This window comes from Amblyomma americanum, chromosome 2, assembly GCF_052857255.1.
Source record: "Amblyomma americanum isolate KBUSLIRL-KWMA chromosome 2, ASM5285725v1, whole genome shotgun sequence".
Lineage (NCBI taxonomy): Eukaryota > Metazoa > Arthropoda > Arachnida > Ixodida > Ixodidae > Amblyomma > Amblyomma americanum.
In genome coordinates this window covers 161,412,878-161,429,775 of record NC_135498.1, presented here as the reverse complement: position 1 = coordinate 161,429,775, position 16,898 = coordinate 161,412,878, and the positions used below count along the sequence as shown (strand labels likewise).

General features: G+C 47.4%; 1 protein-coding gene across 1 annotated transcript in view; it reads left to right on the top strand.

The window, feature by feature from the left end:
- The window catches only part of LOC144120181 (uncharacterized), a 36,202-nt gene extending 30,052 nt beyond the window's left edge, over positions 1-6,150 (top strand). The window contains exons 4-6 of the mRNA XM_077652604.1: positions 2,892-3,059; positions 4,704-4,793; positions 5,870-6,150. Of these exons, the coding sequence (XP_077508730.1) occupies positions 2,892-3,059; positions 4,704-4,793; positions 5,870-6,150 (539 nt within the window). The remainder of the gene's footprint in view (positions 1-2,891; positions 3,060-4,703; positions 4,794-5,869) is intronic.
- The last annotated feature ends 10,748 nt before the right edge of the window (positions 6,151-16,898 follow it).

Genomic DNA, 16,898 nt, shown 5'->3' with positions numbered 1-16,898 from the left:
CACGCCACAGGACAAAAAGGGTAGTGCCCAGATCGGTAAAGATAACATGTATCTGTTGACGGTTGAGCAGAAAAGTGTAGTGAGATGGCGGACTCGTTAACGCATTCATTTGAAGGGAGGCAACATTCACCTAAAACCAAGGAAACCATAGGGGAATGTGTCTCCTGTGCGATTCTTCGTGTGGACCAATTGACAAATACGGTTTTAACCATTTTTCCCGCCCTGCGCCACCTCCTTTAGACTTCGCAAACTTTCCTGATCCGTTCCGTTCCCCAACTGGCTCCCTCCAGAAACTCAACCCATCCGCTCACATCCGGCCACTTTCAACTCTCAGACGCATTCTGTCATGTCTTGCAAGCCTTGGTTTAGGGCAAACGGATTGATTGAGTAAAAGCATGAAATTAATTATCATCATCAGCGTGACTACGCCCAATGCAGGGCAAAGGCCTCCTCCATGTCTCTTCTATTAACCGCGTCATTTGCCAGCTGCGGCCACCGCAGCCGCGCGGACTTCTTAGTCTCATTCACCTACCTAACTTTCTGCCGGCCCCTGCTACGCCTCCATTTTCTTGGAATCCATACCGTTACCCTTTAAGACCAGCGCTTATCGCGACTTCGCATTACATGCTCTGCCCAAGCCCATTTCTTTCCCTTGATCTCGACTAGGACGTCATCACCCGCTCTACCCGCTTCCAGTCACTTAACGTTCCACCTATCAATTTTCTTTCCATTGCTGGCTGCATTGCGCTTAACTCAAGTTGGGCGCTTTTCGTTAGCCTACACGTTTCCATCCGATGGGTGACAACCGGTAATATACAGCTGTTGTATACTTTTCTGTTGAGGGATATTGGTAAACTGCCATTCATGATATGAGAGATCCTATCTTATGTGCTCTACCCCATTGTTATTCTTCTAGTAATTTCCATCTCATGATCCGGAGCAGCGATAACTACCTGCCCTAAGTAGATGTAATCCCTTACTACTTCCAGCAGCTCGCTAGCAATTGTGGACTGCTGTTCCCTTGTAGACTGTTGAACACTACTTTGTTTTCCTGAATGTTAATTTTTGGACCCGCTGTTTTGTTCTGCCTGCCCAACACATTGATCATGCTTTAAAGTTCATCTCCTGAGACACTTAGCAAGGCGATGTCATCAGCGAATCGCAGATTACTTAGGTATTCTTTTTTAACTCTTATCATCAACTGTTCCCAATTCAGGCCTCGGAACCGCTACTGTAAACAGGCGGTGAATAGCATTGGCGAGATCGTGTTCTCCTGTCTGACACCGTTCCTTTTTGGAATTTTATTGCTTACTTTATGTGGGAGGAAGACAATGATAGCTGTGCAGCCCTTATAGATATCTTTCAGTATTTTCACATGACACTCTTCCATACCCTGATTCCGCAATGCTTGTATGACAGCTGAGATTTCCGCTGAGTGGAACACTTCTCCTGTATGCAATAACCGCTATATACAGGGGTAGGTTTATAATGTGAATATGGTCTATTGTGGAGTATTCTTTACGAAAGCCTGCCTGAAATTAACCATAACCGGTAAATCCGAGTGAGCTTTCTCGCCACAGATTTCATGATAGTGCTGTCAATTTTTTTCTTAGCCGCACTGGAAATCATTTTCAAACATCGTGTTTGATTGAGGCACAGACAGTTTAGCACAGAAAAGCGGCACATCTACACGTGACATTCTGCGCTTAAGTTGACAGGATTTAAGCCAGCTAATCTTCTGCGAGCAAAAGCAAAGCACCAAGCGGATAAGATAGATGAAAACGAAGGAAGAGGCCATGCCAGAATGCTGGAGTTCTCTGAAATTGGGGAGATGTCGAGCTATAACGACAGGCTCCCAGTAAACGCTACTAATGCTCCGGCAACACATACTTGAAGCAGTAAGCACTGGCTCTATTATGCTCACTGAAACATGACGCTATGGAGGTTATTCGAACTGCCTGCACATGTCTTTCTCGATACCCTAAAGAGGGAGAGCTGGGCACCTTAAAAGCAGAGTTACTGTATAGGTTTTTCTTCGCGTCCCTCCCCCCTCTATTGGCTAAACGCGATCACATGGGTGAAAAGCACACAAGCATTGCAGAGAAGCCAACTTCTTTGCATCATTTTGCAAGCTCCAGACGGTTGCTGACAATTCATTTGTGCACCTATTGTTGCCGTGCTTTACGGTATTTTATTTTGACCGAGTGCACATGATCACTGAATGCGGTGTTTTTTTTATCAATAACACACAATTTTATCACAAGTGTTGGCCGTCTGTTAAACAGAAAGCGCTTGTGATTTCTGGCGTTCACAAGAAACGGCGCCGCCTATCCACATGGCGAGTATTTTGTTCGTCACTCATTACGATAGGCCTTGAAGCAGCTAATATATTACTAGCGAGCTGTGGCAGTCATCGCAAGAGTAATCTGCCTAAAATAAAGCAAGTTCGGCCGCCAGAATCGAGCGGATTGAGCCTGCACTCGCTCTAATTGCTGCTCCAAGTCCGCCTCCTGCATGCAAGAGTTGCTGCTTTCGCTCATATTTTGGATGCTTGGGAAAGCAATATGTCATACCTACGCGCAACTCTCCCCTACACAGTAACTTCACTAATGCGCAATAAATGTGACGAGGCAGGCTCCTCCAGTTCAATACTTCTTTAACGCCTGTGTCAAATGCATGGCAAAAACTTGAATCCACAAAAGCAACAAGCAGTTATTCTCCGTCACGAGAGCTGTGCTTAACAGGTTGAATAATTTTCATAACATTGCGGAAGTTTTCCCTACGGCCAAATGGAAAATAAGCCACTAGTTCTGCGCACTCCTGCCTCCATGAATTTGGCCGCGGTTCCTGTCATACACCACCTCTCGGTGTCTTTTTTTTTTCTTTGTCAGCCTCGGAATACCTATCAACGATCAACTACAGCGTCGATCCGTGCCAAGACTTCCAGAGCTTCGCTTGCGGTGGCAGTCCAGGAGACACTTGGGACATGGACGTCAGCCGACGCCACTTCACCGACAGATGGCTTGCGGAGGTCGACAGCGCCTCCAAGGTCCTTCAAGGTGAAGCCATAGCAGGAATCTAGTTTACAATAATGTTTTACTGTTAATGAGAGCTCAAGCTCAATCTCTGCTCAAAGGAACCGCATTTCAATCGAGGCAAAATGTTGAAATACTTGTGCTCATGCAATTTTTTCAGTTTTCTAACTGCCGGTGGAGATGGTTGGGGATAGTTGAAACCCGGTGTGTCTCAGAGCTACTTTTTCGTTTCGAACGTGGGGTATTTTAGTGCGAAAGCACTTCTACCTGCATTCTTGACAAAAGCCGTGGAATGCGTGAAGCCTCCAGGCGGGTCACGTGATAAAAAAAGGACCGTCTGTAAAACCAGCTGTAAAGAAATTTGTCAATAGCCATGAAGGTTCGGGATATAGTTATGGCCTACCCTGACATGGCCTTTGCCCAAATATGGCATGGATCACCTGAAATTTGACCTCGAAATGGCATTGGCCGAAATCGACGAAAATTGAGCGGTGCATGCGTTGGCGTTGACAACGTTGTGGTACAAACAGGCACTAGAGCAATAGGCCGCCGGCGTTCATTCGGTTCATTGGCATTGGCGTTGACAGCGTTCAACACTCGGTTCATTTTGATAAAAGGAAAGGTGCATAACTGGCTCCCTGGCTCAGTAGTCACCTCATCGCTTTTTGAGGTGCGTGGCCGTGTTCTCCACCTGCAAAAACCGTGATTTCGCACAATATTTCGTGCTTCCGCCAGCGATTTTTTATTTATTTGTCGTTCCAAGGGCAGCTGCGCGTGAAAATGACCGCAGCATCATTCTACAGTGTTGCGGGTGCATAAGTTCTGCCACAGGTTGCGTGCTATGGTTCATTCCTTTATCCCCACTACATATATCAGCATAAACGCTTGCCTCAATATCCTACGTTCGCCTATTTGTAGACACTCTCTGAAAAATGTAGTCATTAAGAATATTTGCTGCCTCATCCAAAATGCAGAAACAAATTTCAACACAAGTGTATTGAGAGCAAAGTGCTGCTAGAAAGTTGTGTTCTCGTATAGATGAGGTCACTGATATCTATTTATTGCGTAAATGTAACTCAGGAAGCCTTTCAGCCCAGTTTCACTGTTTTGGGTAAATATTACACATTATACTACAGCAAAGTTCTCTTCTATTACTGAGCTTCATATCTCAAAGAAAGGAGGGAACAAGATTTTATGTTTGGTGAACTACAGCGTCAGGTTAATTTTCTTGCAAGTTTGACCACTAAATGTCAAATAACGCGATTGCGGACGCGTAATTCTGCGGTCTTGGCGCCGTTCCTATGATATACATTGCCTGCTTCGAGTGTTTTGTACAACCGTTGAAAATCATGCGGCGAAGAGGTTTGACAGCTCTAACCAACAAAGTCTTCCGTGTCCGCCACCAATGAAAACAATTGCTTTATGTAGCAAACAGCCGAAATGATTATCATCGAAGTCACCACAGTATCAGGACAAAACTGATGACACTTGCTCATTATTTGGCTCAACACTCTGCGACAAGGCCGTACAATTCTTTCTCGCATAAAGAAAGCATTTCTGTGCTTATGACCACTTCGCATGGCCACACTGAAAAACGTACTCATTGCTTTTCACTGCTAACACTGCTCAAATCTTGCACATTATTTATGCATTTTTCTTTTTCTCTAGGCATCTTTGCCAAGTTTGACAGCAAAGACGGTCAGCCGCACGATCCCGACTATCAATTTATGCGCGGTTTCTACAGCAAATGCAAAGAAGGTAAGTTTAGCTCATAAAAGATAAAAGACCCCACTGCCAACAAACCTGTGTAAGGCCAGGTACCGACTCCGACAAAAGAATAAAGCCCTACGGGTTTGCTTCTAAGCAGTTTAGCAGAGCTCCCTACCATATCCAGTAGTCCAAAGCTTGGGAGGATTTAGAACGCGAAGCAATTCCTCTTGAGAGAGATTACGGTACCTGAGGATGCATATTATGCATAATGAGGCATGCGGAAGGCCTCAAAACCCTTTGGGTTGTATATTTCTGACGGGGGTGTACAAAGACTGAGGAAAAAGCACAAACTGCTGCTAGAAATTTCGAAGTTATAGCATTTCTTGTTTTCTTTTGTATATAAGACGAATCTCCCTAATAGAGCTTATTTCAATTGAGAAATAATTAAGCGTTAACATCTCCTGAGCGCAGGCATTGGACAAGGAGTGCCAAAGAATATAGAGCTTTCTCAGAAACTCCGTAACTGAAACATCTGAAGTTGAAGCGTGAGGGGTTTGAACTTCCGTCTCCGGGTCAAGCCATTTTTTTTCTTCAAATACAGTTTTAAAAAAGCTGAACGGCTTTCATTTGTAGCGCTTTGGCTGCGCACAGGTGGATGCTAAATATCTTCCTGATGGAGCTCTTGTTATATTTCTTCAGTTCCCAGCTAACACAAGATGCGGCTGAGAAACATGCTGCACAGGAAACGCGAATTCACGTCTCCGCTCTTTACCTTCAAAACAAATGCAATGCGCCACAAATCCAACAGAAGGATTTAAAAAATTCATCCTTGTGGTAATAGTAAGGACTTCGTAGTATCTAGGTTACAGATCAAGTTCATTACGTAATAAAGGTTGGCAATCTGCCGAGCACCACGAAAATTTCAAAACTGTCATTAGTCTGGACAGTGATAAATGGACAATTTATTGCAGCCAAAAAAGGGGAGAGCAGCGTAACATACGACCCTCGCCACTTCGCTCGGGACTATAAACACGCCTAGTGGCTGGAGCAAGGTTATTGAAAGCGACATATCTCGCCTCGCAACTTTGTATCTTGCTGTCGGGGCATTTTTTCATCCTTTCCAGAGCTGCTACACCCAAACGAGACTTTGGCGGTGGAGGGCATCCGCGCTGTGTTGCGGCGAGTTGGACTGGCACGTTGGCCCATGCTGGAAGTAGACGAGCATCTTAACATTTTCGATGTGCTGCGCGAGTCCTTCCTCCACCTGGGCTTCGCTGGGCTCTTCACGCTGCGAGTCCGCAGGGACCTCATGCACGGGCAGAGGGGACATGACCGGCCCTACACCTTCCACGTATGCGGCTGTAACCTGGCTCGAATTGCATTCAACGTTATTCGCCGACACTGAAATGCCGATGCGTCCCCTTATTTTTCCTGCCCTGTCTTGTGTCGGAGGTGCCTTTGCACCTTCTCGCTTGCGTTGCCGGTCACACCCTAGGGGAGGCCGACACCAAAGCGACGCGGATGGTCGGCGGGCTTGCCAGCCGACCCCGTCACTGATGGGCTGGTCTGTCAAAATAGATCGATGACTAGGCTGTCACGATTGAGAACCGCGTATCGGAGCAGTGTGACAAGTTTACAGGCCAGCGAGGTGGACTAAACCGATCGGCGAACGGTCTCCACAACGGTCCCCGATTGGTCGGCGGGAGAGCGAAAAGTTCACCCCGACGAGGTGGCGGGCTATGTAGCCGCGCTTCTCTGTGCCTCGACGCAACGATGCAAGCGCTGCGTCTGATATGTTCACATCTAAATGCGTTGTATTTATTTATTTATTTATTGACTCGTTTTTAAAACGACCGGTATTGAAACAGCGTGGTGTAAATTATGTTTGCGCACCAGAGAACTGAGAACTAGAGGACTGATTGTGGAGGCTGTTTATCGCGCGCCGGGGAGTAGTCCAAAGGGCATTCATGAGCTCAACGATCTGCTGCATGAATGCCGAGCACAGCACAAACACGCTATTATCGCCAGAGATTATAATATCCGAGAAGTCAAATTGGATGAAATGGAGTTACTTTCGGGAGATAATCTGCAACTGCTACTGTTGATATGTGTTTTTCCCAAGGGTTCACACAGGTAGTCCGCGAGCATAGCCGTGTTCAAGGCGACAGTAGATGAGTTCTGGATCTCGTCTTTTTATCCAGCAGTGTCGCATCGCGGCCGCACAAATTTGATGTTCTGCCTGGAGTTTGGGATCCTTCCTTAGTTAGCGTAACGTTGCAGCTGATTGTATTGGCTGGCGGTAAAAAGCATCGGACGTACTACAGGGGTTTTAATAGACCAGACGATTACCGCCATACTGGACGAATTAATTTACCATTAATATTTTTTCGACAAAACAAGCTGTGAGAAGTCGCTGCATGTGAATGAGCTACGGCTGATTTTCAAAGAAATACTTCACATGTGTATAACAAAATGCATACCGATGAAATGCTAACCAAAACGTAGCGTGTTTTCGCGTCGCACTTTACGGCGCTCTTTTAGACGCGAGGCTTGACAGCTCAGGAGGTTCACAAAGCTTGGATTACAGTACAAATTCTTCAGCTCCAGAAAAAAGTATCAAGAAGTAAATTTAGGCAACGGCGCTCAGTGAACCCAGCGTCACCAGATGACTTACCGACACTAAATAAAAGGCTGAAATCAAATATGAAGAGTCAAAAGATCGGTTTTATAGCCCCACAATGAATAAATATTTTCTTGAATCTCCCCATAAGTTTTGGAGACACCCGTTGGCAACAAAGACAACAATAAAAAGAATAAACAAACCCCAGGGTGTAACTGAAGATGCGGCTGAAATTACGGAGGCTTTTAACACTTTTTTGCAAATGTTCTTACTTTGGATGACGGAAAGCAGACGCAGTTCACGCCGCACAATTACCTACCGGAACCAGGCGAGCTGCAAGTGACATATGAGGGAATAGTGGATTCACTGCTGGATTTAAACACTTCAAAGGCTGCTGATCCGGATGAATACCGAATTTATTTTTAAGGAGATACGCCGAATGGACTGCTAGATGCCTCTTCATAATCTTTAAGAAATCTTTCAACACGGGTGCGCTTCCAGAAGACTAGAAAAGCAGTAAAGTCACACCAGTTTTTAAGGATGGAGACACTACTTATGTTTCAAATCTTAGACCATTTGCACTAACATCAGTGTGCTGCAAACGTTTAGAGCATAATATGTACAAACATATTCGGCAGTATTTAAATCACAATAGTTATCTTAGTGAGTATCAACGCGGGTTCCGGGAGGGCTTAACGGTGTGCAACTATTGGAATGTGTGCATGATTTTCGTAAAGTAATTGCTGACAGGTGTCAGATGGATGTTTTATTTTCATACTTCAGAAGAGCCTTAGAAAAGGTTACTCACAGAAGAGTTCTAATAAACTTAGAAGCTGGTATCCGGCTTATGAGAAGTTAATTCTAGGGCGCCACAAGGGGTCAGTTCTTGGCCCCCTTTTATTGCTGATTTATATAAATGACCTGATTCAAGATTCGCCACTAAAAGTAAGTCTATTCGCAGACGGCTGCAACATTTATATTGAAATTAAATCCGCTAGCGACCACGGTCCAGCTAAACAATATTTGTCTTTCAAATAGAGAACTGGCGTACAGAATGGCAAATGCCCTTAAATCCGCAAAACAGTGTGCATGACGATTACTCGCAAGGCTCAGACCCTTCACTATGCATATACTTTGCAAGGCAGTCCCTTCTTACGCGTAAATGAAGACAAATAGCCCGGCGTGACCAGTATTTCAAACCTCAGCTGGACAAACATACCGATAAACGTTGTTAGGAAGAGGAACAAAACACTACGCTACCCTAGACGAGTCCCTAAAACAGGCTTCTATAGACACAAAACTTAAAGCATTACAAGATGCTTGTATGACCCTTACTTGAGTATTTCGTCTGAAATATTTTATCCATACCGCAAAAAGCCAATATCTAAACTTGAGCGGGTACAGAGACGGGCCTTACGCTTGATTTTCTCTCCATAGCGAAGGCTGGACTGCGTGACCTTCCTTTATGCGATAGCTTATTTTGACTTTCCTGTCTCAGAGAGGAAAAAAAAAAGAGAATCTTTTTTATTGTGTTATTACTAGGTTAGTGCATGTGAGGAAAGACTATACATAAACGGAACAAGAACACACATATGCCGTAATAAACATGGTAGAGATGTGTATATAGAGAGATTTCGCAAGAACTGTTTCAAATATTCCTTTTTTTGCTGTAACAGCATGCCGAACCGAAATGGGCTGCCAAAACTAAGTTGTATATGCACAATCTCGACAACAATTTCCATCCGTGTTGCTAAACACATAAAGCAGTCAAGTATATAAAGGTAATCTTTTATAACCTGCAATTTTTCACCTGTATTTTATTCTTGCACTTTGTTAACACTGTTTTATTGATTCTACTGTATTCAGTGCATCTTGTTCTTGTTTGTCTGCGTATGCCACAAGTTATATGTTGTAACCACTCCTTACTTGGTCCAGGTTGGACCGATAGTATGTACAAATAAATAAATAAATAAATAAATAAATAAATACTGACCACCGATGAATACATGTCCAGCATTCTCGGGCAAGATTTTTGAAAATTGGAAAATGGTAAGTCACTGTTATGGAAATATTGAACATCATGGTTCATTCTTCTGATACGTAGCAAAATCTTTTTCCCTCGATCGCATCCAGCAGGTGAGACTACCATGCAAAACCAATGGGGAACACTTTTGACGACAGCAAAATTGTTACTCGAAAAAAAAATACCGATGCCTTCAGGTGATCTGCGGATGCAATGATTGTTGTACTGAAATCTTACGCTATATGAAAAACACTGCGCGCATAAATGGTTTCCTGCTCAAAAATGCTTTTGTCCAGAATTGCTCAGTGTGTAAGCTGTATGCTTAAATTTCCCTCGATGCCGGCCCTATCCACGACGAGTAGGTCTAGCGATCCCCCAGGAACTTTTTTGTACGACTCTGGCGATCGTGGAAAGCAAATTAACAAGATTAAGCGACAGAGATGAGTCATCGAGTGTAGTTTTGGCTAGAACGACCTCAAGTCAACCAATTTTTGCACCGCGAGAGGCCTTTAAAATAAGTGATGAGCGCTGGTGAGACCAGGTCTACCGATCAGTATTAGAGGCGGCCATTAACAATTATCGGCGTTAGTTGTGAACAACTCAGGCCGTCAAGTCAGGTGCAAAAGGCCGCCAAACATACTCCTGGATAAAGCGATTTGGAATCAAATGTTGGTAACATCCGAGAACACATACAATTAGCTGGAAGCACCGGCCATATGCGGTGCCAAGAACCTGACTCTCAAGCGTTTCTCATGCAGCCTATCGCATCATCACCGCTTCTTGCAGAGTTGTTGTCTTGTCTAAATACTTAAAGCCACAGCTGGCGCGGGACAGGAGCATATATTTAGGGCAAGCAGAGCCCAGTGGCGTATGTTACCATGCAAAAGACCAGCATCTGTTTGTCCACAGAAGTAAAGAACAACAGCGATGAGGTGCAATCGTCATCAGCGCATTCTCCGGGAATTGCGCACTGACAAGGAAAATTTTGAATCGTGTCCTTGTTTCTTTAATCCTTCGTTTAGCGAATACACGAGCCATTTTCTGAAAAACCAGATGATATATGCCAGCAATAAATATTGAATTCCGCAGCCACGTTAGCTGGCACAGACGCGCGGCATGGCTGTAGGAAAGACGCAGTGAAGACGGCGACGACTATTGTTCGGTGCCGACATTGAGGCATAGCGTAGTTGTAGTGTGACGAGGAAATCTTCCGACGACCGCCAAACCACTCTGCTCTCATTGACGGGCTACCGACAGCGCCGTCAGCCTACCATCAGCGCGCTGTCGGCGTGGGCGTAGTGTGACAAAGAGGACGCAAAATCGCATCTCCCGATGGTCGCTCGACCACGAGCGGCCTTGTACGACTGCACTTTTAGCAACGCTTTCCCTGACATCCTGTTTTAAGGGCGGCAGTGACTCATATATGACGTCTTTGTAATTGTGGGTGATTTCTCCTTTCTTTGCATTAATTTTGTTTCGCACAACATGCTCATTCCGCGTAGAGTTTTGTGCAATGTGGAGAGAGACAGAGAAAATAAGCATATATTTGTAAAAAGGAGACCGGAGCCGATTGTACGTGAGGTCCTCATCTAAGACTCCAGTCGCTTCCGCCGACGCTTTGGCGATGGCGACTACCATCTCCTGGTCTTCCAGGCTGCCACTGGCCAGCGTAACCTCCAACTGTTCCAGCGCCGCATTGTGCGGCTTTAAGTGGTTCGGTTTACCAGAGCATTTCCATGTAATATGCGTGAATGTGGGAAGTTCGTCCCCCCAAGGACATGTATCTGTGTATAATGTTGGCTGAATGCGGTGTAGGTGGTGCAGATTGGGGAAAGTGTTTGGATGCGTCTTATGTGGTAGGAGTCCGCCGGGGAAAGTTTATCACGTAGCGGGGTAGAGACGCCTATTTCGGCGCAGGGTGTCTAGGCAGGTTAAAAAAATTTGTTGAGAGAGAGTAGAGAGTATAGTCAGTGTGCCCCTCTCAGTTGGTATAATCTCGAGCTAGGGCATGGGCCCTAATATTGCCATCGAGACGTGCATGCCCTGGGACCCAGGTGATGAAATGATCGTACTGTAGATGGCCGCCCAGTACGCGGAGCGCCGTGCGCCGGACATGTTCACTCTTACAGGCTTTACAGGCGGCTTGGGAGTCTTTGGTGGGCGCCATGGTGTTGGGTGTCGCTCATTTTTATGGTGATGGCCATTTCAATGGCTTCTGCGGCCGCTGGATCCGGAGCCGCGAAGGGCGCTTCAATATAAGGGGTGTTGGTGTGATTGACAGCAGCGGAAGCATATCTGTGGGGCTGCGCATAGGAAGCCACGTGCACATACATAGCCAAGGTGTCTTAGCCGTATTGCCTACGGAGGCTACGAAAACGGCCCTGGCGGCGCGGGACCTGTGACTCGTGGTTCATTTGGCGAGGGATAGGGTCCATGTAGAGGCGTGGGCGGACAGCACTGAGCACTTCAGTCAGGGCCATGGTCCTGGCGGCTTACGGGTCGCCTATCTTTGAAAGGACGGCGCTGCCCGCCGAAGTAGTGAGGAGACGAGTCTGGTGGGAGTTCAGAACAGCCTCCTGGATTTCGGAAAACGTGTTGTGAGCCCCGGTGCAAGCAGTTTAATGGTAGATGTACACATGGAAAAGCCCAGAGCGATTTTAAAGAAGGTACGGATAAGGATATCGATCCTTCAGTCGGTGGTGCGATCAACATTGTGGTATGGGAGACCATACTGAATTCGACTCATGGCCAGGGCCCTGACGAGGCGGATGGTGTCGTCCTTGCGCATGCACTTGCGGTGTCCAGCGATACTTCGTAAGGGAACAAACACGGGTTAATGACATCCTAGTCGAAATCAAGAGAAAGAAATGGGCTTGGGCAGGGCATGTAATGCGAAGGCAAGATAACCGCTGGTCTTTAAGGGTAACGGAGTGGGTTCCAAGAGAAAGTAAGCGTAGCAGGGGGCGGCAGAAGGTTAGATGGGCGGATGAGATTAAGAAGTTTGCAGGCAAAGGGTGGATGCAGCTGGCAAAGGATAGGTTTAATTGGAGAGACATGGGAGAGGCCTTTGCCCTGCAGTGGGTGTAGTAGGGCTGATGATGATGATGATGATGATGATGAATGGCAATGGTGTGGGTTGGCTTGCCGTCATGCTGTGTTGACCAGATAGTGATGTTGACCACTGTGATGTTGATCCGGGTTGACCAGATAGTGATGTCCTCCGCATAGTTGGTATATCCGATGTCGGGGAGTGTAGAGAGCTTGTGGGCGAGAAGAGCCATGCATATATGGAATAGTAGTGGTGATACGAGAGCACCTTGTGGAGTGCCCTTGTCAGGTGTTTGTAAGGGGATGATCTAGTAGATCCGATACCTATCGTTGCTGTGCGAACGGTGAGGAAAGTGAAGGTATACGGTAACTTGCTAGACCCACAGTGTATCGCATTTAGACCTTCTAGGATTGCATAGTGGGAAATGTCAAAGGCGCCCATAATGTCAAGTGTTAGAAAGTGCTCTCCACCGGAAGCTATCCCCGTGATGACTTGGTGTTTGAAAAGAAATGCGTCTTGTAGAAAGACCAGGAACCAGAGCATAAAACGGGGAAAGAGATTATGATCTTCATTATAGTATTGCAGGCGTGTTTCGATGATTCGTGCATATAGCCTGCCTAAGCAGGAGGTTAGCGATATGGGCCTGAGAGCAGAGAGTGAGGATGGCTTGTTGGGTTTAGGGATCAGTACCACTTCTGCGTGTTTCCGTTGAGGGGGTATTTTGCCTTGGGTCCACATTTCATCACTGTTGTATTGGGTAAGTGCTTGAAGGAAATCATTGGAGAGGTTGCGTAGCATTGCGCTAGTGATTTTGTCGGCACATGGGGCACTAGAGCCTCTACAAGCGCGGGCAGCTGCGGAGACCTCTCCATAAGTGATTGGTGCGTCGAGTTCCGGGTTGGTTTGGCCGGTGTAAGTGGTAGGTGAGGTAAGTGGCTGTCGAGCGCCAAAATATTAAAAGCGGAGAGTGTTCAGAAGCTCTTGGTCAGTGCCGGTGAATGGGTGGGCTACTGCTTGCAAGGTTCTGTTGGTAGACGCCTTTGTTGTTTCAAGATGTAGAAGGCTGCGCAGTATGGCCCATGTTTTGTAAGTACTCAGAGTGCCATGAAGGGAGTCGCAAAACTGATGCCAGTTTTGGTTGGAGAGTTGCATTGCACGGTCGTGAACTTGTAAGGTAAGCTGCGCTATGTGCTTTTTGAGGGTGCGATTATGTCGTTGTCGGCGCCATCTCTTCAACAGGTCATGACGGGCCTCCCAGAGGTGGAGGAGATGGGGGTCAACTGCGGGATTGTCAATGGTTTGTTGGAGGGTTTGCGTGTGCGATTGATGAGTGTCACAGAGGTCCTGGGTTCATGCCGCAATATCAGTAATAGTGCTGGAATGTGGAGTCGCGGCTATGTAGGCTTTCCAATTGGTGATCTTGATGATATCGAGGAGAACCCGGTGAAGTGGGGACAGTATGCTGTATCAGAGGATGTAATGGTCACTTTCTAGGGTTTCCCCTAGGTTAGTCCCGGTAGGGCTGGGGATATTTTAGTGAAAGTGAGATCCGGAGAGGTGTCACGGGAAACACTATAACCTAGACTAGTGGGAAATGAGAGATCGGTTATTGAGGCAAGGTGTGCGGCACCCACCGCACTCAGGAGAGATGTGCCCTTGGCTCTATCAACTCGGTAAGCCCAGGTGGTGTGGGGAGCATTAAAGTCGTCAAGTACCGCGAGACGATTACGTCGGGCTATGCGGTGGCATTCCGAGAGCAGTGGGCCAGACAGAGCGTGTTTTTGTTGAGGGGGACTGTACACATTAAGAATGAATGTACTTTGCTTGCGGGCCTTTCGTGGACTAATTTCGGTGAATTGATGATCGATGTCGGATGAGTTGAGGGCATGGGCCCTAGCAGCTATGTTTTCGAAATCAGGATGGCTACCCGGGAAGGGATGTGAGTCTGAAGCGTGTAATAGCATCGTGTGCGGATGGGCCTTTTGCCCAGTTTTTGAAGGCAGGTGACGTCTGGGGGGCTAGGCAGAATATACATATTGAAGAAGAGATGCTGGTTCAGGAAGAAAACGAGTGGCAGTTCCACTGCCACATTTAAAGGTGGTGTAGCGGCGGTGTGACGCGCTACTGGTCGCCATGATGATTGTCTAGTGCCGGAAAGCTGTCCCGATTCTCGACATCACTGACTTCCAACGGCAGACACATGCGGCGTTGGTGGGTCTCACTAGGGGAGTCGGCAGATGGGATTCGTTTACGCTGTAGGCAGTCTATGCAAGTTGTGACGTAGGTGTACTTCTCCTGCATCTGTTGCTGGAGTTGTTGCATTGCAGCCAGCTGTTGCTGGAAGGTGGCCGTTTGCTGCGGCATTTGTTGTTGGTATTGTGCGAGTTGCCGCGGCACGGTGTGCAAGATATCGTTCTTCATGTGGTCCAAGTATTCCAACTGGGAAGGAGTAAAAGGCGGGGATTTTTGGGGATGGCGCTGCTGTCGAATTGTTTTGTGGGGGCGTAACTGAAGCAGGCGCGGATGTTTGGTTTGGTTTATGGGGGTTTAACGTCCCAAAGCGGCTCAGGCTATGAAAGGCGCCGTAGTGAAGGGCTCCGGAAATTTCGGACACCAGGGGTTCTTTAACGTGCACTGACTTCGCACAGCACACGGGCCTCTAGAATTTCGCCTCCATCGAAATTCGACCACCGCGGCCGGGATCGAACTCGCGTGTTTCGAGCCAGCAGCCGAGCGCTTTAACCACTCAGCCACCGCAGCGGCGCTTGCGCGGATGTGCTATGCGTGTGGTTTCATCGAGCTTATGTTGTGGACTTGGTGGTTTTTTGATCTAGCCGTGTGTTAAGGCGTGATATTTCTGCCTTGAGTTTGGTGATTTATGTACATTGGGTTTTTGGTGCAGAGGAGGCAACAACTGTCAATCTAACTTGTGGTCTTGAGGCCGATGCTTCCAACTGTGGAATGAAGCCTCTTACTCGTGCCGGGTGGTTTCCTGAGCGGTGTTTCACTTGTCTTAATGCTAATTGGGGATGGGGTCTTCTTTCGGGTAGGCTTTTCTGGGGAGTCCCTTTCATAGCTGAACCATCTTGGGCGACCCACTCGAGTCTTCAGTGTTGATGTATGAGCCTTCCGAGTCGTGTTATGAACCAGGCGTTGGCGGCATTCCCGTGCGACAGTGAGATGATTTTCCCCGCAGAATGCACATCTCGGGGTGCAGGGAAGCCCAGAGGTTGGGCTCAGAGCGCCACAGATGTGGCAGATAGAGATGTCCGGTGTGGAACATACGTCCAAACGGTGGCCCACTTGGTCACAGACTTGACATTCTTGCTTGGTTGGCTTCAATGGATAGCAGGGCAGTTCACCTCCACAGCAGATGACAGACCGCGGAGCATTACAGGCGTCGAAGATAAGGATGGCCGTTCTAGTGGCACCCAGCATGCTAGCCCGGTGGGCTTCCACGCCGGATAAGGGGGTCCTGAGGTCATCCATAAGCTAGGATTCCGAAGTGTTGGGGTTGAATCTATGAATGACGCCCTTGAAGTCTCCAGCGTTGCCACGTAGGCAGCGACGACGTAGGCTTTGGAGGCGAGCGTAAGGCGTTCGATTGTGTCGGACTTGATTTACCGTATCAAGATCGCAGGTGCTGGTGATAATGATGTTGGAGTCCTGATGAATGCGCACCCTGAGGGAGCTGATATTTATGGGGGAGAGGCAGGCTTGGACAGCTGGAATGGAGATCTCTGGGGTGGTGAAATTTTTCAGAGGAAGAACTTTCTTGGGGCGGGGAATAATTTTGCTGTCCTGCTTGGGTAATGGTGGAAGGCGGTCGCGGCGAGGCAGAGACTTCCAAGGAGTTGATATAGGTGGTCCAGATGAGAGTTGAAATTGTGACTCCCGTCACTGTAACTTGCTTACCTCTAGCCAGGCGTTTCTGTTCGCTGTGCGCCATAAAGAGAGTCCATTCAGAAGAAGAGTACTTCGTAGGCGTCCCTGTTGGAGGACCAGCGTTCTCCTGTGACGGCGGAATGTCTGGAGTAGGAGGATTGAGCTCTATGCCTTCTTCCTCGTCGGTGGTGGAAAGTAAATAGCGCCGGCGGCAACAGGAGCTTTGCGGACGTTCGTCGTAGTCGGCGCAGGCTGCTGCCTCGTGGCTCATGACTTCTGGCTGGTGCCTCGCAGCTGTGGGCGGACGCTCGCTGAGCCTAAGTAGGCTTAGCGCGGAGGTCTGAACCCTGGAAGTTTAAGAGGGCTGGTAAAAGGTGTAATTACCCTAATCCAGACTTAAATCTTGCCCCCAACGTCTGATAATATTGGATTGGCGGTCCACAAAAAAATGTGGTGTCCGATTAAGACTGTTGGGGTAATTTGATGAAATTTGTGGAGCCCATGTGAAGCGCGTCCGTACACATCAGCCACCTAGTGACAAAGCCGTACACTGTGTAGCAGCGCATAGCAAAGGAC